The 22149-nt window shown below is 38.1% G+C and overlaps 1 protein-coding gene across 2 annotated transcripts in view; it reads right to left on the reverse strand.

Annotated features, from left to right (window-relative positions):
• Positions 1-22149, reverse strand: part of TOX3 (TOX high mobility group box family member 3) — a 104478-nt gene that overhangs the window by 6847 nt on the left and 75482 nt on the right. Inside the window, exons 3-5 of one of the 2 annotated variants that reach the window (XM_055332399.1) lie at positions 18424-18675; positions 5542-5811; positions 952-1179 (exon numbers count right to left, since the gene is read on the reverse strand). In XM_055332399.1, the coding sequence (XP_055188374.1) occupies positions 952-1179; positions 5542-5811; positions 18424-18675 (750 nt within the window). Of the gene's footprint in view, positions 1-951; positions 1180-5541; positions 5812-18423; positions 18679-22149 lie in introns of both variants that reach the window. The other variant, XM_055332398.1, reaches the window with a different exon arrangement.

Here is a 22149-nt window from a genome sequence, read left to right on the forward strand (position 1 = left end):
AGGTCATGATTTGTAAAGAAAAATCAAGAGTTTTCTTCCACGTTTCATTCCTGAGATGGTTATTCTATTTTATTACTAAGATAGGTAATATATGTCCTGACTGAGGACATATAACGTCCACTCCTACAAATGGTCATTGGGAGTTTCATGCAAGGAGCAAGGAACCCATTCTTCCTCTTCATTTGTGTGGAGGACCCCAAGGGGAGGCCCAGGAGTCGAGGCCCCTAAGGAAGTTATCTCCCACCAGCTTGGCTAGTCTCCCCATACCTCTCATATGGTCGAGCTTTCAAATGAACTTGGAATAAAATTTCAAATGCCTCATCACAATAATGAGACTCGTGGGGGGGGGGGTGGTCTTCAAAGTTTGGAAACCCACCAGGACAGCACAAGGGTCTGGACAGATGATCAAAGAAAAGGCAAGGGGTGGGGGATGGACCTAATCCCTTTGTAGTGCCCTTTCTGAATAAAGAGGCCAAATTCCTCATTATTTAAAATGAAAAGATGATCATCAAAAGTTCATGTGTGCATGATGCTGCCCAAATTTCCCCATTTCTCCTCTGAATGGGTTCTGAACACGTACTCTTAAGATGGGGGGCACACATATATATAGCTGGGAGGGGCTTGGATTTATACAACTGTGTTTCTAAATTCCATAGCTTAGAAAGGTCCTGATGAGAAACAGTCAGATTAAGTGAAAGTTCACTCAGAAAAAGTATGAAGGGAGCCTGGGTGGCTCAGTCGGTGAAGCATCTACTTTCGGCTCAGGGCACAATCCTAGAGTCCTGGGATGGAGCCCTGAGCCTGCTTCTCTCAACCCCTCTGCCCACCTTACCCCTCTCACATTCTCTCTCAAATAAATAAAATCTTTTTAAAAAAAGAAAAAAAAAGGTGTATGAAATACTCTGGAAACCTTTTCATATACAGACATATGCTGGATCTTCTTCACCTCACCTGCTTTTGCTCTTCCCCAAGGCTATCCCACATAGATGCGACGATTTTTGAGACCTCTCCAAAGGTTGCATTGGGGTTTTGCCCTTTAATTGCAGCCTGTGTGTCCCTGAAAAACAGGGCATATGCAGACACTGGCTTCTGGGGCTCGTTGGGGTCTTTCTTTTTCTTTTTCTTTGGAGTCTTGGGCTTCTTGCCAGAATCTGGAGCAGCTCTTTTCTCTCCAATGGCCTGCAAAGCAGGAAGAAAATTCACTGCCTAGAATGTACATCTGCAGAGAAGGTGGCAAGACCTACCCAGGTCTGCCACTGTTCTTTTAAGGTTTTAGTCAGCAGATTCATCAACAGACCAATCCCTGGCAAAAGCAGGGGAGGGGTGAGTTTTCTTAGAGTTAACTGGACAGCAGAGATTAGCATTTAGAACATTGATTAATGAGACCCAGAAGTATCTTCAATATATTCACAACATATGCTCTAAATAGCAATTATGAGTAATGAGAAACAGAACACTCTGTACCAGGCAATGAAGTGTGTGCATATGTGTATATATATATATATGCGTTAATGTGTACATATACAATATTTTATATTTTCAGAAGTTTTAGAAGTAAATCTAAGTAATCTGGGATGTGAGCATATTCAGATATTTTAAATGAGGAACCTTGCCATAGTCACATGCCATATATATATATATATATATATATATATATGATCAGTTTGAATCAATTTTTCGAAGCTTCATTTTTTTTTTTATTTTACCAGAATGCTACCTTGCTCATGGGTCTCCAGAATGGAGACTCCAATGGAAATCAGCTACAATCTTTAAGTTTGTACAATAAAAGAAAGGTCATCTTTATTTCTTTAAGTAATGATAACTTTCAAAAGAACAGGATAACAAGAAATATAAAAAATGCAAAACTCCTTTAGCTGGAGATAAAGAAGAAACTAATATTCTTCATTAAAATTAAAAACCTGGGGATCCCTGGGTGGCTCAGCGGTTTAGCGCCTGCTTTTGGCCCAGGGCGCGATCCTGGAGTCCCGGGATCGAGTCCCGTGTCGGGCTCCCGGCATGGAGCCTGCTTCTCCCTCTGCCTGTGTCTCTACCTCTCTCTCTCTATGTCTATCATGAATAAATAAATAAAATCTTAAAAAAATAAATATATAAAATTAAAAACCTGTACAAGAGCAATCATTGATACTTAAAATCACCAAAACTAAAAAGAAGACTGCTAAGAAAATAGTCATATGGAAAGTAATTCTGTTCAGAAGCACACTGCCGTAGGGACAGTAAATACCTCACATATATTTACCTTAACTCTCTGAGCTCAAAGCCACAGGAATGACACGGGTATAGATCCCCACGTTTATCTACCACTGAGCTCCAGATTCACCTGCTACTCCCATCATCTAATTTCCATGATCATAGAATATACTTATTAGAGAAGTAGGAAAAAAGATGGATCAGCCTTGTGGTATCCTCGTTGATTACAATATGACTGTACTGAAGTTAACTTCCATTGAGAGTGCTGAAATGTTTGACAAAATCGGTTTTAAGAGCCAGCCCATGAGGAAGATCAACAGAGAGACTCCAGTTACTAACAGATAGGTTTTTAATGGCCTTGAGTCTCGAATCCTAAATTCAAACTTTCCAAGAGCATCATTACTTTCTGAATGAGAGTCATTTGGAACATAATCCAATTACTAAAATTCTTAGAAAACTGAGAAGTAACTGGTCTCTGAGAGCTCTGGACCCTCAGAGTGTTGGGGAACCCTGAGTCCACCTCTCGGTGGGCTGATCACATGCTCCACCTGAGTGATAACAACATATGTAATTCATACAAGTAGTTCTCACACTTCACAGGGTGGTGAGCCACATCTCAGCTCTTCTCCAAAATGCCATCTTTCATTAGCTCACACGAAGAATTCAGTAACTTTCAATGGACTTTTTTCCCTAAATTCTCAGCATAAGCAAGACTTGTTTAATTCTACCTAAAGAATCTGAACTTGTAAGGGACTCAGATGCTTTTCAATTAGAGCTTCAATGGGGGCCACCGTTTCCTTCAGTGAAAAAAGACTGCTTTAGCCCCACGAAAAAAAAAATCCAGAGACACAGATTTTTGTAATTGAGTCAAACAACTAATATTGTTTTCCTGGAAGACAAGCTGGCACTGTTTTCACCAAAAATGCCCTGACCGATGGGAAGGTGAAAGTCATTTCCAGGGCAGCCTTTTCAAAAGAAGAAGAGCTCGGTCTCACGCTCTCTGTAAAACAGCATTCCAGGGGTGACAATCTTTTGATAGCTTCCTTGGACAACCATGACTTTCCCTAATCATCATTACCTTTTAAGAATAAACCCGAAATGAAGAATCTCCCAGTTTAAACAAAAGCTCAGAATTAATTTTCTAAAGAAACCTGTATGTAACTGACCGAAGAGTGTCGGGAAAGGTGGAGAAAGAGTTTTCTCCCGAAGAGATACCATCAACGATCATTTTAATCTTTCTTTCTCAACTCAGTTGCTTCAAAGATAACAAACTGGATTCTTTGCCTTTACCCAAAACCTAGACCTCTGCTTAAAATGGAGGAAGCAAGGAGTCCCAGATAAGTTTCTCCTTAGCCAGGACAATTTCGGCGTGGGACAAAAGGGAGTAGAAGATGAGTGGGAATGGTGAGTGAAATGGAAGGAATCCGTTTGAATTGTGTTATGGCCGGTTGTAACTCAGCTGGGCCTTATTCATTCACATCTCTTGAGTTTCTTTATAATTATTGTTTCTCACTTCACCTTAACAGAAATCCCTGTGAGTGTGAGCAGTGACTGTTAGTGCATTTACCCAATCTGTGTCCAGTAGGATGCTAACACATACATCAGTGAAGTGATAGCATTTCCAGTGAGGTGCTAACGTGTCCAGTGGGGTACTAAGATGTCTGGTGGCGTGCTAACCATGTTGGGACAGATCAAACCATCCACCTTCAAATCCTTGCAGTATATTCTAACCTCCCTTCCCCTCCTCCTCCTCACTCTCAGCCTTCTCTACTTCCTCTTCTTCCATTTGCTACCTAAAAATAAATGATGCTCAGGGCTCTGGCCCTGACTTGCTCCTTACACACTCTGAGAAATGCTGATTTCTTCCATGTCTTCACATCTCTGTGCTGATGATCCTCAGATCTGCAGTAGCACCTCCACTGAACTGAGTTCTAGACTCAAATGTGGGTGCCTAGAATTCAACCCATACTATGCCAAACTCTCATCTTCTTCATGGGAGAAAAAGTTAACATTCCTCTTTCTGCACTGATTCTCTCATGTACTTAATGTCCATGCTGGCTCTCATACTAAAATCCCACTTATCCTTCATTCCTTCAAATCCCAGTAGATTACCAAAACTGCATGGTTCTCCCTCTTACAAGTCTCAACTAATCTGGTACTTCCTGTCCATTCACTCCTGTGCTGAAAGGAAACACTTCATAACAAGTGTTGATCTGTTTCCTGTCCTCCTGTCCCTCCCTTTGTAATGCATTCCCTCTAGAGCCAAAGCCATCTTTCTAAAGCATTAAGTTGCTTATGCTACTCCTCTATCCAAATAATTAAGCAGCTCTCAAATACCTGCAGGAGAAAGGCTACCACATTTCAGCTACTGCTTTCTTCAATTCCTATTTCTTTCCTCCTCATATCAAACTGTTCATGATACTCATAAATTGACATGTACTTCCATTGCTCCCTCGACCAGAATGCTGCCCTCTCTCTTCTGCCTCACAAACTTTTATGTATCCTCTTAGACCTAATTCAAATATCACCTTCTCAGTAAAGTCTTCCTCAAATCACTTCCCCAAGCAGAATCGATTACAGTCGTAGCACACCAGATACATCAATTATACCTCTAATCACATCTGGAGCTAGTATTAAACATTGCTTTTCATCCCCAGTGGAGAAACCCACCGCTAGTAATTCTCTTTAAATCTTTATATCCCCAGAACCAGGTAAAAGGCCCAGCACAGAGTAGGTGTACAAAATATTACAAGTAAGGAATGCATAATTGTATACAAAGGATAAGTAACTTTAATGAAACAGAATACCTTTCTAAGCATTCAGAAAAGTCCTCCCAGCAACTAAGTTTTTACAAACCATGTATGTCATCTCCGCGACAAAAGCAGAGATGTGGGATGATGAGAACTTACTAAGTGATACACATCATAGAAGGTGCAAGGCTGTCAATATGACAGTGACTCGGCCAACTAACTGGATGAAACTTATCCACACGAACATTAACTTAGGAGCAGAGCACTTCAGAATTCCTAGGGGATCTAGTGTAAACTCTCCCTTCCACAGAACAGGAAAATCATGCCTACAAGAGTTAAGTGACATGTTCAAAGCCTTACAACCAGTAGAAGAAGCCAGATCTCCCAATGTCCAGTGGAATATACCTTTCAACAGAAAATGAGTAAGTAAAAGAGTGAAGAAAAAAATTAAACCATCATGAATTTAAATGATAGCCAAATCCACAAAGAGAAAGAAGATAATACCATGAGTGAAATTCAAAGACACAGCATGGGGTGATTCCAAATTCTCCAGTAGGTGATATAACTAAGGCAGTCAACTTACTCTGTTGGATTCATCAGCATCCTCTTCATTGATGGAGCTGGAAGGGGAAGGGGTTGCCGATTTGCTCGCTGGTGGTGAAGGAGACGTGTGTGGCATACTGGTACCTCCCAAATTCAACCCCAACTGGGCACTGAGCTGAGACTGGTTGATGGTGGTGAGCTGGGTGGGAGGCATGATTCCAGAGCGAGCAGCATCAGTCATATGGACGATGGACCTCATGATCAAGGAGTGATCCTGACGATACTGGGGCACTTGTGTGTGGCTCTGGTCCTAAAAAGGCAACAGACAACAAGGGTGGGTGAGAAACTCTTAGTTTTCCCAAATATCAACAAGCTGAAAATGTTAGCATTAGTTCCTTAGATAGGTCTCCAGGATGATGTCCTATTCATGAACTATAAGGACTTGTGCCTCAAAACTGAAAGTCAGTAACACAAAACCCAAATTATCCAGCCTAGCTATTTTGCTCTGGAACTGTCCACAGATGACTTAAAAAAATAATAATAAAAGACTATTGGCAAAGAAAGAAAACTTCCAACTCTTCTTGCTTCTTATTGAGGAAACGGACCAGGAAGAAATGGCTGAAGCAGAGGTTCAGTCCTTTCTGGCTCACCAGTGGGTCCTCATCCTTCTTACACACACATTCTGGTTCCATTCCCCTTTACCCAGCTCTGTGAGGGAAGGCGAATCCGTTCTTTATTTTATCCATCCGGAAGTGCATCTGACCATGTAGAGAGGATGGGCTTAGGGAGGCACAGAGCCAACATCTGTTTGCTTCAGGGCACCCTTTCTCTAAAACCCTCTGTGGTTAACCAGAGGGTCATTCCAATTCTGAATTACATTGTCAGTAGCATCTGGAAGTCATTCAATGTCTTTAGGATTGGATATCACTTTCTTCTTCTTAAACCTGCTTTGTTTTCTTTCGTTCAACTCACCATGATTTAATGGATTAATGGATTTTTAAAAATATGTATAAGGAGGAGGTAGTGATCATCAGAATGGGCTTCTCTGAAAGTTACTATAGTCCCTTTCAAAAGTGGCCTTCTGTTTTTGGCAGTCATATAAAGGCTTTAGAGTTGTTGCCTTTCTTGTTTTAATTCCAAAGAATTAAAAAATGAAGACACGGTTTTAAACAACTTACTTTAAGACTTGTCATTTAGTGTGAGTCTGTGATTTTTACTGAAACCAAATTCTCTTGACTCACAGCGACCCAGAATCTAATTTTATACACAAGCCTAAAAATTTTTAAGTGTTCTTCTTTTTGAGTCTTTCTGATAAGATATATTTTTGCTCTTTAAAGAAACAAATGAGTTGTAAATATCTAAAATGGAGCATTTGGTTTCTTAATATTAAATATATAAATGCCGCTAAATAAGAAGCCATAGCTATCAATAGGAAACTAGTTGAATAAATTATGACCTACTGTCCTACAAAGTATTATGTAGCATTTTAAAATAATGAATTAGATTTATGTGTATTGACTTAGAACAGAGTTTCCAATCTTGGCTCTATTGACATTTTTTTTTATTTTTATTTATTTATTTATGATAGTCACAGAGAGAGAGAGAAAGGCAGAGACACAGGCAGAGGGAGAAGCAGGCTCCATGCACCGGGAGCCGGACGTGGGATTCGATCCTGGGTCTCCAGGATCGCGCCCTGGGCCAAAGGCAGGCGCCAAACCGCTGCGCCACCCAGGGATCCCTCTATTGACATTTTGAACCAGATAATTCTCTGTTGTAGGGCTGTCCTTTGCATTGTAGGAGGTTTACAGCAACCCTGGCCTCTACCAGATGCCAGCAGCAACTTCCCACACCCCAGCAGTCATGACAATCAAAAATACCTTTCAGGCATTGTTCCTTGAGGGGCAAAAATTTTCCACCTGAGAACTAGTAACCTAGTGTGATAGCCAAGATTGTAATTGTAAAGTAATTACAGAACATAGCCCCCTCTTTTAATTTTTAAAAGATTTTATTTATTTATTCATGAGAAATAGACAGAGAGAGGGAGAGACACAGGCAGGGGGAGAAGCAGGCTCCATGCAGGGAGCCTGATGTGGGACTCGATCCCAGGTCTCCAGGATCAGGCCCTGGGTCTAAGGCAGACGCTAAACTGCTGAGCCACCCGGGCTGCCCTAACCCCCTCTTTTTCAAAAAAAGGACTATCTAAACTTTTAACAGTGGTTACATTATAAGGGGTAGAACTGAAGGGCAAAGAGGAGAGCATCTTAAATGTTTCCATTTATAAAAACACAAAATGAATAAAAAACACACTTTAGAAAAACACACTAAGCTAAGAAGACCAATAAGTAGTTAAAACCATGTATCTAATTGCTAGGGTTTCATCTTAAATATATAAACATCCAATTTCCTAATAATTTGAGTTATTAAATTGCTGTGGCATCCCTGAGGAAATGTGTCACATGTACCAGAACACTCCCACTCTTTCTTGTCTCGCTGACAATAACCATATCCTCTTCCAATGTTCCTAAAATATCACATTCTATTGGCAGGTGTCCCTCTGCAAACTTGTATCACAGAAGTGGGTTTTATGTTATCAGTTTGTTCTATTTTTTTTTTGATTAGCATTCTACCACTCATTTAGCCTTTTCTCCTCAAAAATTTGAGCTGTCTACTCTTCCACGTTCTTTTTAAGTTCCACTGTTGTTTGCTTACATCACTTCCACCCTCCAACTGCTGGCAATTAAGCTATCTTCTTCTTTTTATTTTTTCTAAGTTGTGTTATTATTTTTTAAGTGGGCTCCATTCCCAACGTGGAGCTTGAACTCACGACCCTGAGTTTAACAGTCATGTGCTCTACTGACGGAGCCAGCCAGGTGCCCCTTAAGCTATCTTTTTTTTTTTTAAGATTTTATTTATTTATTCATGAGAGACAGAGAGAGAGAGAGAGAGGCAGAGGGAGAAGCAGGCTCCATGCAGGGAGCCTGATGTGGGACTCGATCCCGGGTCTCCAGGATCACGCCCTGGGCTGAAGGCAGGTGCTACACCACTGAGCCACCTGGGCTGCCCCCCTTAAGCTATCTTATTTTTAATTCTACACTCCATCTATGTTCTTCAGAATACATTTTAAAAGTCCTTTCAGACTTATTTAAATCTGGATGTTTTAAGTATTTAGAAGGAAACGCCAAAGTCCATTTGAATTAAGTATTTTAATTCTGACTGTAAAAGAATAAATTGACTGGCATGACCATGAAATAGGATGATCTGATTTACACAACTTTCTCATTAACACACAAGTTGCTTTGCTCCAATACCTATGAAAATCAGCACATACAGATAGTTGTTTGACTTATCCCATTTACAGCATTCCAGATGGAGCTCATGGTCAAACAAAAGGCCAAGAAGTAAGTTTTCTTGGCTTCATCAGCTCTGTAAATTCTACCTGCAATGCCACAGAGCTAGTTTGATGGGAAAACTATGCTCTAGGGAGCCATGGCCCAACAGTGAAGGCAAGTGTTGACAGAGAGAGATGAATGGGGCCCCGGGCTCTCTACCACCATCACCCCCACCCCCCTTCAGTGAAAGCACTCTGTATTCATTTACTTTATAAATCAAGAGTGCTCATAACACTTCGCTTAAAAAAGAGAGAGAACTAATGGGGATTTTCTGAAGTGGGGACAGAGTGAAGACCATTCCTGAAGCATACTGTTGGTGGGGCCTAGGCCATCTCCAAACTTCGAGCCATCCACACATAGCCTTCACATCTGCAATCAAGCTGGCCCCATCTTTCTTATCTCCCATAGGACAATACACCAAAGATCTCGCAAGTATTTTCAAGTAACTCCTGAACCACATAACTGATGCATCAAAATGTGTTAGCATTTGCCATGGTCCACAGCTAGCCCATAAAAACTTCCTATGTGTGAGGATTACAGTAGAAGATTAATGGTAAAAGGGACTCTTTACAAATTCAAGTTCCTTTAGGGCTGCCAATTATTAACAACTCACTTTGGTGAAGTTGGTGATTCTTAACAGCTCTAATCATTTTCCATACAAAAGGTAACCTTTGAAAGACACTTACTTTGATCTTAGGATTCCCACTTAAAGAAAGATGTTAACTCAGTTTAAAAGTATTTACTGAACACCTGCTATGTGCCAGGCCAGAGAAAGGAATATACCAATGCTCAAATCCTTAAAAACTAGAAAACTAGCACATGATTCTTTCAACATTACCCAAATTAAACCTAATTTAGAATGGACTAATAAATTTACTCTGACAAAGCGTAGGCAAGAATAATTCATATATACTCCTCAAAAATAGCTAGCAATTTCTCCTAGTAGTCACGACACCATAAGGAAATATAGAGTCATAGATAAAGCCCTAGGAAATTTAATGCATTTTTGAAAATCATTACCTCTCACTTATTAAATTCAGTCTTAAAAGAGTTACCAATGATCACTGAAAGACAAAGCAACTAGTGGGTTATAACAGATTGCTATGATTATATCCAACATAAGAGCTGAACACTGGTAGCTTTCACAATTATATTTTATACCTCCAGTTTACTTGTATCATTTCCTAAACTGTTCATCCTTTGGGAAAAACTCATGGTCCCTTTTTGGCCTCATTCTGCCCTCTGATGTTATTAGGTAAGAGTTTCCCAACCTCAGCAGGATTGACACTGTGGTCCGGATAATTCTCTGTTGAGAGAGGAGTATCTTGTGCATTGTTGACTGCTTAGCAGCATCTCTAGCTTCTGCCACACTAGATGCCAGGAACCTCCCCTCCCCAACCTGGTTGTGACAAGCAAAATGTCTCTAGACATTGGTGAATGTCCACTGGGGGTGGAGGGCAAAATCCCCCTCATTTGAGAATGACCTTATTAGACAAATATAATGGAAAACATCTTCTTAGGAAGATGGATTGTGGAGGATGCGGAGGAGCCTACAAGAAAAGGAAGGGAAGGAAATCGTGTTCCAGGCAGAGGGAACAGCATGTGCAAAGTCTGAGGTGGAAGAGAGCTTGGCATGCCTGAGAAATGGAAAGGATGTCGGTATAGATGAGAGGATAAATGAAATGGAGTGGATGGGAGAAGTGGGAATGAGCTGAATCGTGCAAGGTGGGGTAATCAGGGAAAGCTTCCTGAGGAGATAACCCACTAGAGCCGAGGTATAAAAGGAGAGTAAAAGCTATTAAGTTAGAAAAGAGGGAAGATCATCCAAGGCAGAGAATATGTGCAAAGGCCTGACACATGAGTAAATAAAGTAAAGGGCAGTGTTACCAGGCCAGGAAGCAAGTCTGGTTAGGAAGCTGGAGATGCAAGGAATGGCCATAAAATGACAAGTCTTGTAGTCTATCCTAGGAAGTCTGCATTCTATTCACAGTGTAGAAGGATGTCACAGTAGCTATAAAGGCTGGGTACCTATCTAGTGGGGTTATTTATTCCAATAGATCTTAACTGATCACAACTCATGGGCAACTCATCTAAATCAATGGCAGGAAATTGGATTATAATATAAACGATATAAATATAGATCCGTATCCTAACACTAACCTACGTTTTGAAGAGTACGCAAGTCTTTCTAAATGGGCAGGCCATGGACTTCACAAAATAACAGGATGCGCACTGCCTTGTCTTTGCCTATCAGTACAATTCAACAAAGCCTTAATGGTTTGTGTAGGTCTTGCTGTGAAGAGTGCTCACCTGAGGCCAGCTTCTCTCTCCACCTAATAAAAGAGCCCCTTTGTCTTTGTTTTAAAAAAGGAAACCATGGAATGGATATCTCTGATAGCAGTCCTTCATTTTCTTCAATTGCCTGAAATCCAGTCTATCACTGAACATTAAGCATTTGAGTAAACTATTAAAATCTGAATAATTTTATGCTAAAAAGGAAACTTTGGATCACTAGCACAAATTAAAAACAGGGGACACCTGGATCAACAGAATGCCAAATAAAGACCAAGAAAAGGAAACAACACTGTTGTAGTCTGTCTAAATATGGGGCCTGCCTAAGGCTCTGAGCCAGACCTCTGCTTTCTCTTATTTAAAAAGGATAAAAGAGGTGTGAAAGACTTATTAGCCCCAAACTGAGACTTTTTCCTGGACTTAATCAAGATTGAAAGAAATTGGCAAGGTGAAAAATGTCCTCACTGTGTAAATCACAATGGGGTATCACCTCAGCCATGCTTCATATAAAGATATGTGGGGATTCCGGGAGGGGGTGTCTGGTGGGAAATGGGCAGTTTGCTCTCACTTTCTTAGGCAACAAATTTCAACCTCCTCTACATATTATAATCTGTTTTCACTCATTCTATCAAGCCTGGAGCAAGAGACCTGTCTTCTATGACATCTTCTCAGTACATGACTAGGACTGCCCTCCCTCCCACCCGTGGCACTTATTATAATATCTTTGTGCTGCATGCTTAGTAGTACATAATGGCATTGTTGAGTACTGGGTCTTGGTTTCTTTTGCAAATGCGAGAGAGAGGCTTTCCAATTGACATCTTATTTGAGATATGGCACATTATTATTGTATTTTACTTCTTTTTTCTTATGACAGTGGTACTTACTTCCATCTGGGCTGATTTTACCATAAAGGATTTTTAAACATCTAATATGCACCTTCCGTGCACGTTTACAAATAAATATTCTCCATAACGATCCAATGGTAGGTTTTCATAATAGAGGATAGCATCTAATTAAGAAGCAAATAATCCAAATATATTAACGAGTGTGACTAAACACATTCGCACTGGGGTGTTTTTAATCAATAATTCTTGAGAAATGGAGCAATTAAACAATTATCAGTAATAAAAACTGCTTTGTATTAATAAAGATCAGAGAACTACAAGTATGAAATTCAGGTCGGTAATTTTATGCTCAATTATTTAATCTACGTCCTATAGCAACGTTAAAATTTTGTCTCCAAGTGAACAATAATCAACTGCCATGCACAGCTAGGGTATTCCTAACCACACTAAACCCTGAAACAAACAGTTAGGACAAATGCATACCAATGATAATTATAGACCTACATGCCACAAACTTTAACTTCATCAAAATATCTGCACTGAAATAGATAATTTTTACTTAATAGCTACTCTCAGGGTTATAATCAAACATACCTACACATGACTGTTTTGTGAAAAACAGTCTTCCCAAAAGTTAATTAATAGTTTCTTAGCAAAATAAAATTTCCAAGAGTTTACCATAAAACACTTAATGGTATTTCCCTCATAAGACCCTGTAACTCCTTCGTTTTACCAAGGAGTCAGCTCCATGCTTATTTTATTCAAGCCTCAATGAAAAGTGAAAAGACGAATTCCATTTTTTACAGATGTTTATACTTCAAACCCCTTCTTTCTCATTTTTAGTTAGTAGTCAAGGTATGTTCCTAATGGCAAATACACATTCTTTCATTTAGTCGTATGTTCAACAAATATTTATTGAGCGCCTAGTATATTCCATCCCAAGTGCTGTTCTAGGTGTGAGCCTGACAGCAGCCCCTGAGACAGGCCAGAGGAGGGGACAGGTTGTGTAAGAGCAAAGGAGGCCATTTCAAAGAGCAACAGGTGACATGAATAAAAGGAGATGGGGCAAGAGCACAGATGTAATGCTCACCCCTCTAAAAAAAAAATGAGCCTCAAGCCAGTTTCATTTGACAATCCGAAGGACGTAATATGGTATCTCTACTGTCCCTGACACCCTAGGAAGTACTAATGGTATCACTGGATAGTAGGTAACTACAGATGATCTATGTCAAAAACAAGATACGGGGAAATCATAACTTTCTAACTCCACTTTTCCTTGAATGTTATAAATCAATGAAGTGATCACATGTCACACTTCACACAAAGCTCATTGGGTTTAACAGAAGTCTAAAACATGCTCCCCTTTTAATAGATGACCCTAACACCAACCCAACCTTAAACACAGCACTCATATGTTCAGGATGAATAGGTATTTACAGATCAAGAAGAAAGAATACTTATTTAAGCTACACATGGTACAAGGAAAGCTCTTTGCTCTACAAGAAAAGGCAGCTCATAAAAATGTCTGCGGCCTGGTGTTTTGGGTATGGAATTGTCCAGGTGTAGTAACTGCTAAATTAAAAGTGACAGTGGACAATAAACATCTCTAAAGCAGTCATCAGCCTCTGAGTTTTTGTATGACATGGAAGAGACACTGGTATTCATGAAAGCAACTTTGTAAACAGTATATATAAACACTCTCTACCTGTTAAGAACAACGTACGACACGTTATTGGTCTCAGCAAATATTTGGTAAAGGTTCATACCATTTCAATTTTATGATTTGGACTTGAAACATATGGGTCCCGTTCCACCCAAAGTGGGTGTTTTGCTTGTGTAACTTGTGTCTTTTCTACTGTTAACTCAGAATAAAAATATTTTTTTTTACCATACTGTGACCAAAAATAAATCTAACTGAAGTAATCATTCAATTTGTATGAGACTGTTGGTACCTCCAATGGCTATGTGGCAATTGTCCTGTGGAATGTAGCTCTGCAGACTCTATTGACAATGGCAATGAACATGTTCATAACAATAATAAGGGCTTGTTTTAATAGAACGTTCCACGCATTAAACACATTAATGATCCATGAAATAACTGTTTTATCTGTAACACATTAAGCAACATTGCTAAAACAATGTATTAATTGAAACTCTGCTATTTCTCTAAATGCAAGATTTTTTTTAAAGTATAAAAATGGCATGAAAGTTGTTTTGTGAAAACGAAAATAATTCAACTTTGAAAACAAAGCCATAGCAAATGACTGTGAGAAAAACTTTGAAAATAAGCCTGGTAGTTTTCGATGTATTATTCTGCTATATTCCCATTTCTCTGGTTAAAAGTGATATCTGTCCAGAGTGTGACTTAAGAGTCTTATGAATATTTTAAAAGCTTTTAATTTTCTTCTCTGCATGCATGTCTTCTATAGGACTTTTATCTCTCCTTTTCTTTCTCTTTAACTGGTACAGAAACTTCCACACTCAAATATGCCTCCCTTACTTCCTGCCTTTTCAATTTCCTAACACCATGTTTGATATTACCAGAGCAACCAGAGTAACATTCATTTTCTATAAATATGTGGTATCACAATTAAATCCAAAGCAATATCAAACAGAAAAATGTCAGTCCTCTAAACATGAAATATAATGTATGAAGAAAAAGTATGTGAATTATCAGTGTGTTTTATAAATTCTCTTTTGGGGGGCATACAAAATATCAGACTAGAGACAATTATTTTACTGTCTGTTTCTTGGATATCAAAGAGAATTCTGAAATTCATCAAAGCTAACCTTCTGTTATGTACAACAGGCTAAGCTGAAAAGAATGTTAACAAGTTCAATTTTCATTCAATCAGCACTACTGCTCTCTGAAATGTTTCATTGCAGGAAAGAAATAAAAATAATCTATATGGTAATTATGAGGATGAATCCCCCAGTAACTTTCAGCTACATGAAAGGTCAGTTCTATTCAAGATATTTTATCAGTCCCCTGCACATACTCCTGTCCTGTCATTTTAAATCTGAACAGCATTTTATTTTCCCATTTACAGCTACCTGCAGAATTAAGTACTTAAGCCAAATAAGAAAAAAAAAAAAAAAAAAAGAAATGTTGAACGCTGGCAAAGGCTATAATAGCACAGAGATAAATCGTTCAGCTGCTCTCTCAAGCCTCTAGGGCTGCAGATTTTTCTTCTCCTGGTGCACTGTGGGTATTCAAAACTTGTTCAACATGATTTCATTTCATTTCAGGCACTGCCTCAGAAAACTAAATTACAGAATCAATCATACAGAAGGTCAGAGTGAGACTTCATTACAAGTATTGCATGCTTGCATGAATATCTTTCATTTATGACTGACCCAATATGTCACAATAGCTGTCTAGTAAAAATAATCCACTTTCTGAAATTGATGTACTACTGATGTCAATGCTACTCAGCAGGCTGGGCAGATTATAGAGAGGTGTTAAAACACACACACACACACACGCACACACGCACGCACGCACGCACACCCCCCCAAACCCTTTGGAGCGCATGTAGTAGATTTTTAGAATCGCAATCATTTGGAGATTAAAATAATTTCCAGATGAGCATCTGAACTGACAATAATGATTAGAGGTAAAGATTTTTTAACCCAAATATACTGCTGGTTTGGACTGGCCAGTCGCATCTTGTTTTAAAATATACACATCCAGCACACACAAATCAAGGTTGTTCTTTGAAGTCACAAATGCCTCGACATTCAATTTTTCAACAATTTGCTTTTGACTACGAGGGCATTATTTGCATATTTTGAGATGTGAATGCTAATCATCGGACTCTTTTTAACCTGTCCTTTTTGTTCCTGCTCTCTGTTTTTAAATATAGTGGCATAAATTTAAGGAAGTTAAACACGGTTGTGCTTGTTGCCAACAAAAATGCAGCTAATCAGTAATGTGACAAAATTGTCAGTCTTTCCAAAGGAAAACCAATGAAGCTCTGAAGAAAAGCTGGTTCAATACAACATAAACAAGCTGGCTTAAAAAAAAAAACAAAAAAAACAAAAAAAAAACCAAGCTGGCTTTTCTCCTTCTAGGATAGTCTTAATTCACCACAGCAATCCTTAACAGACAGCCATATTCATTTGGATAATAAAACTTCTTACTTGCATAAGGTCTGAAATGTCCAATGCACACTGGGAAGCTGAATGCATGATGTATAAAGTATTATTTATTATTTTTCTGGTGACTTTCCTGAGGGAAATCTCCGAGGAGCTGCTGTGGAGTATTATGATGTAGCCAGCCAACTCGGTACCCGGAGGGAGATATAGAAGAACCTTGACATAGCCTATTTTTAACCATGCCTCTGGCGATTCTGAATTCAAGTTTATAGGTGAACATGTCAGGTAGTACATAGAACAAAGCCAACGACACATTGTATTCATCATAATTCTGTCCAAGTACATTTTATTTTTTCTAACATTTGTGATTTAAAATCCCATGACATTTCTTCAAGGTGAAATTCTACTAGGATTTTCAACAAGATTAGTTTGTTTCAAGCCAAAATAAATATCACTCAGGTTCAGCAAAACTTCAGAAAGGCACCCAATAAATGTGATGAGGTCCACGTAAATACCATGACAACAGCCTGCACTTAGCTAAAGCACTTATACTTTTAAAAATCAATGAAATAATTCAACTGCTTTAGTGATTAGCAATACATTACAAAAGAAGCATTAAAAATTGAGTCCTCTCTCCCAAGGCCAGTCCGTGAAAGCATTGTTAAGTGTATGTGAATATCATAATTATTTTATGATTCCATCTTTAGTTCTTTCCAATATAGTAAATTCAATTGACCATGAAATGAAATTTCATAGTCAAAATGCCTCCTTTACACTTTTTTATAGCAGCAATAACAGTTTTATAGCTTTAAGGCAAGGTAATTCATCAGATGTTTAATTTAAAGGCAGATTCTTATATTATTAATAAATATTTACCAATTTAATAAAATACACATTTTAGCATGCATTATATGGTCTTTTAACTATTTCTGCAACTTCAATGAGCTCACTGAGCGTCTATGAATAATGGTGAACCCTGATAAACTCCCCTGGTGACTAAATATCCTTTTTATTTTTATGCTTTTCCAGGCACAATGCTGCAAGCCTGACTTGGAGAAACAGAGGACAGAACCCTTCATTCCAGTGTCAAAGGGACAAAAATGTAAGAAAGTCCACAGGAAACAATTATTTGTGATGGTGAGGAACATTTATGAATACTTAATGACCATTTCCCGACTGTTCACTGCATTCTTTTCTGACAAAAAAAAAAAAAGTAAAAATAAAATCCCTGATGTTCAGCTCCAACACAAAAGATCACAAGCAAAGAAAATTATGTTGCCACAATCCTATTTGGGAAAGTAATCTTATATTTCAGAGAGCACGCTGAATCTTTGCACCGCTAATCCACTACATATTTTGCAATCATCTGTTGTTATCTGGGGAATTAACAATGAAACCAATAAACATCACTGGCATGGTCCTAATGTGCAGAGAAATATGTAAACAAGCAATAGGATTTGTTTTTTGTTATACCAACACATCTGTTTCATTTTATCAGGGTTAAAAAAAAAAAGCCCTATAAACTATTAATCTTGTTTTAAGATGTCTGCTTATACCTCACCTAGATAGACACAAATGTATTATATACTATGATGGGGGGAAAAAAAACAATCCCAGCAGAAGACTTTAAAATACTTAAGCAGATTTACTCTGGTGATTGCTGACTATAATTGCACACTAAGAAAAATAGAACCAAAATTATTGCATTAGTGATCTTGGCTCTCTAGAGTGCCTTATTCCATGTTTATGACAATAAATAACACAATTAGGTATATTTCACACAATAACCCACTCTCTATTTTCCTCTGCTGGCTAGGAGCAATTATTCTTTTTTCCCTTTCTCCGTATCACAGTTTGATATTTCATTTGAGGTAGGAGCAAATCATGTATCATAGACATTATGTTATAATCCAACAAATGCAAAAGACCTAGGTACCCAGTAAGGGCCTCCATTTCTAAAATCTCTCCTGGGCAAACTTTCCACTCAAGTACATCTTTGTGTTAAACCAAAGCCAAGGGAAGATTGGCTACTTCCAAATCAATGATTCAGGTTTGTTGAAAATTATTTCAAATCAGAAGGATCTTATTGGGTCATCCATCCTCCAACTGGGTTGCTGATGGTCATCAACCAACCCATAACTCTCTTCTCCCTGCATTTAAATGGCACGAGGACGAACAATCCTCAGGTCCATCGGTAAATGGGGAGAAGCCCATTTCGGACCACGAATTCTCAGGTCTTTACCATAAGAAGTGCAAATGATTAAAAAAACACTTTCAAGCAATTAATGTAGTGCCTACCATATGCAATCCACTGCTATGAAGCACACCATCTTGTTCCACAAGATTTCTTGAGATTGTAATGGAAGGAAGATCCAGGCTTTGAGGGGGAAACTGGGGTGTGAATTCACTTCCTTGGGAAGGCAATGGATCGCTGAGGCCTTGAAAGGGCAGAAGAACATCGGGCATGCCCAAGGCAGGGTCTGATTCTGGAGGAGGTGTGATAGGGGGGATTTCAAACTCCTCATCCCCGAGGCTTGGTGTATGGAATGTCTGCTAAAAGGAAACAAAATATAGTTATTTTCATATTCTGTTCCTCTGTTTTATTTCTCCTTGGAGGGAAAAAGAAAGATTTTGCATAAAAACACTGCATAGCTACACCAAATATTTATTTCTCAAATGAAAACATCTTAAACACAGATTTCCATATATAAAGTTTTGCTGATCATTCTGATTAAAGATTTAAGTCTCATTATCATATGGTTTTAATGGAGTATCAGTATTAACAGTTTTTTAATGCGTACTTAATTAGCAACATCTGTCTTTGTTGTTAGTTGGAGCATCAGCGACATTAGATTTGGCTATATAACAAATTGCCACTTTATTGATATGTTAGCGAAACAGCTCAAACCGCTTACATTATCCACATGCTTCATAAAATGCTGACGATTTTGTGGTGCACACACACAACATTAATCCAGAAGTGAACATTACACATATTTACTTTCTGCCACAACATATAAAACAAGTAATATTAAATTTGTAGTTTGCTTTTTTAATTTCCTTATCGGTATATTCCCAAGTGCAGTGAACGCTTCTATGGAAATTGTTACGGTTTGTAATACAAAATTTTATATAAGGAGTATCAGTGCATATATTAAAAGGTCCCAGTGTTTTTATTTAAACTATAAGGAGAGTTATTTTCTTTTATGATGATCTTAATACATATTTATCAGAACACTTCTGGCAGTCTTCAACTCTGAAAGACTATCCATAGGGGCGCCTGGGTGGCTCAGTGGGTTAAATGTCCAACTCTTGATCTTAGCTCAGGTCTTGATCTCAAGGTCTTGAGTTCAAGCCCCACCTACTGTGGAGCCCACTTCAAACCAAACCAAACAACAACAACAAAAGAAAGACTCTCTACAGAATGAGCACAGAGATATACTGATAGAGATGTACTAGTAACTCCATTGATGTTGCTCACTTACTTAGACAAGTGTTACTTCTCAAGACCTAAGTAAATAATGTACTACTTGGATGTAAATCAGGGCCGCCATGTTCTACTACACTAACCACCTTTCTTAAAATAGAACTGGATTTTGGGGAGAGAGCAGGTCAATATCTAGGATATTCTAGTGAGGTGAAGGAGTCATATTTTTTTGTTCTAGCTCAGAGGATCAAAGTTATAGTGCATTATTAGTAGCATTTTTAAAAGAATTAACTGGTGCAAGGTAATTTGAACCTGCTACAATTGGTTAAGAGAATGAATTAAGAACTACAAACCATCATTCTTCAAACTATTAATGATGCTATAACTTAATAACCACTTGTGAGAGAATAGAAACAAACTCAAAAAAAAAAAAAAAACCAAAACAAAACAAACAAACCATTCCTTGTATCTAGAACCTGTCAACTGCTAATTGCATCTTACCAGAAATAAAGAGGTCACAAGTTATGGCTGGCTATGGTGGGACCAGTGAACATCTTGAAGTTCCTAGCAGATTCAATATATGCAAAACATTATAGCATAAAAACATATTTAAAAGCTAGAATGAAGTATTAGATTCTTTGACATATTTATTCTAATCCTGACCCCCAAAAGATGTCAATGTCTTACGATGGTACCCCAAGTTCTCAAACACAAAGGGATGGATTGGCCACAAACATGGTTGGCTAATGAACATAACCCTATGGCTGCATTTGCCGTTACTTTGGCACTAATGTGGTCTAGTAACAGATGCAACTGTAATTTGTGACTCATTTGCTACCCCATTACTGCTTAATGAAATCTAACATATCACATTAACAATACGGATAAACACTCATTCTTGATATGTGGCATTTGGCTGTTTTCATTACCACTGTAATTAACACTTGAAATATTATTTCAATAAATATTTAAAGTACTTTAAAAATGGTCAGGGTAATCATGACACAGACAGAAAACATAAAGCAAATGTGTGAATTTCAAACTCAGAGTATCCTAGTCCCCGTGGTGTTATCTACAGGGCAATATCTATGTGAAGGGAATTGGTTTCAGGCACAATTTCAACTTTACAGCATTCAAACCTAAAGTCTTCCTGAATTAGTTTGCACTCATTAAAATGTTAAAAAACCAAATAAATTTACTTTTAATGCAATGATTGGGAAATTAGGCACATGCTATAATGTGGTGCATTAACATTTACTTGGGCTTTATTTTTTGTTCAAGAAAAGATGTATGGCAAAATCATTGTGTAAGATTAGCTCTTAAACTCTACCATAAAGCAGGTCTTATGCTAAGACGGTCAAAACTAAGGAGGCTTTCGATTTTATTTTTGTTAAGGAGCAGAGAGATGTCTTATGTATAATAGGTCCCTATGGTGTAATTTTTTTAAAAAACAAATTAATTTTAAGGAAGAATTGAGTATGTTACTATAGCATAACCTAATAAAACAATAAAACATTCTAATAAATAACCAAGAGAATGCTAAAATCTTAAACCACTTTTAAAGAGAGGTAATATATGAACTATAAAGTTAAGCATTCCTTAGAGAAAAAAGTAACCCCAAACACTGGATATATCTGAGATTATAAAATAACCACATATGGCACCACCAACAAAAAAAGACACGGACTTTTTGCAACTCTGGCATACGACCAATATCAGGTTAATCATTTAGAGTCTATAATGATTACTTTTTACAGATATTGACTCTTCAGTGTTTACCTTGAACATGTTAAAATAGTATGTACATGGTTAAATACCATCTGTACTGAAATGTTCAAAACATTTGTTCCTTTTGATAAAAATGCAAATCTGGAGAACTGTTGTATCAACATATAACAGCCAATGTCTGACACGGTGAATTATCACAGCTGGAATTAAATTGTCTCTGAACAGCTGCTGGCAGTAGAGCTTTCATCAATGTTTGATTCAAATGTAGGGAAAAAATCCTACAGAATGAAACATCATGTTGTCCTTACAGATGGGGTTTGTGTTCATTATCACAAACAACACAGCAGCTAGTGCCAGACAATATCCCTTATCTAAGCCGTCTTCTTGGTGAGAGAGAGGATGGTCACTGTAAAAATGATTAATCTACGAATACCCTTAATTCTTGATTCCTCATTTTTTCTAATAATTTCTCAAAGTTAATTTCTTTCGTACCACTTGCTTCCCACTACCAAGATCATTTACAAAGCCATTATGATTTTCATCCTCTGGGGTCAAGCTAGTTCAGTTTCCTATATTTGAATGTATTTGGAAAATGAAGACTTTTTATTACGGGAACCCCAAGAGGAAATATCCCATTTGGACCAATTTCACCTGTGTGTTCTTGTTTTAAAATCTGAAATCTCACGGTTTGCCTTTTTTTTTTTTTTTTTTTTTTTTTTTAAGGAAACTGTTTTCCTCATCTAATCAAGATCAGGGTTTTTCTGAAGGGCAGGCCAATGAGCCCGGGCAACAGCCGTTAAAGTCAGTAAACAGGGAATGTAGTAGAAACAGCAACAAGACCTTTGTTCCATCTGTGCCGGGACACTGTA

Source organism: Nyctereutes procyonoides, unplaced genomic scaffold (genome assembly GCF_905146905.1).
Source record: "Nyctereutes procyonoides isolate TBG_1078 unplaced genomic scaffold, NYPRO_anot_genome, whole genome shotgun sequence".
Taxonomy (NCBI): Eukaryota; Metazoa; Chordata; class Mammalia; order Carnivora; family Canidae; genus Nyctereutes; species Nyctereutes procyonoides.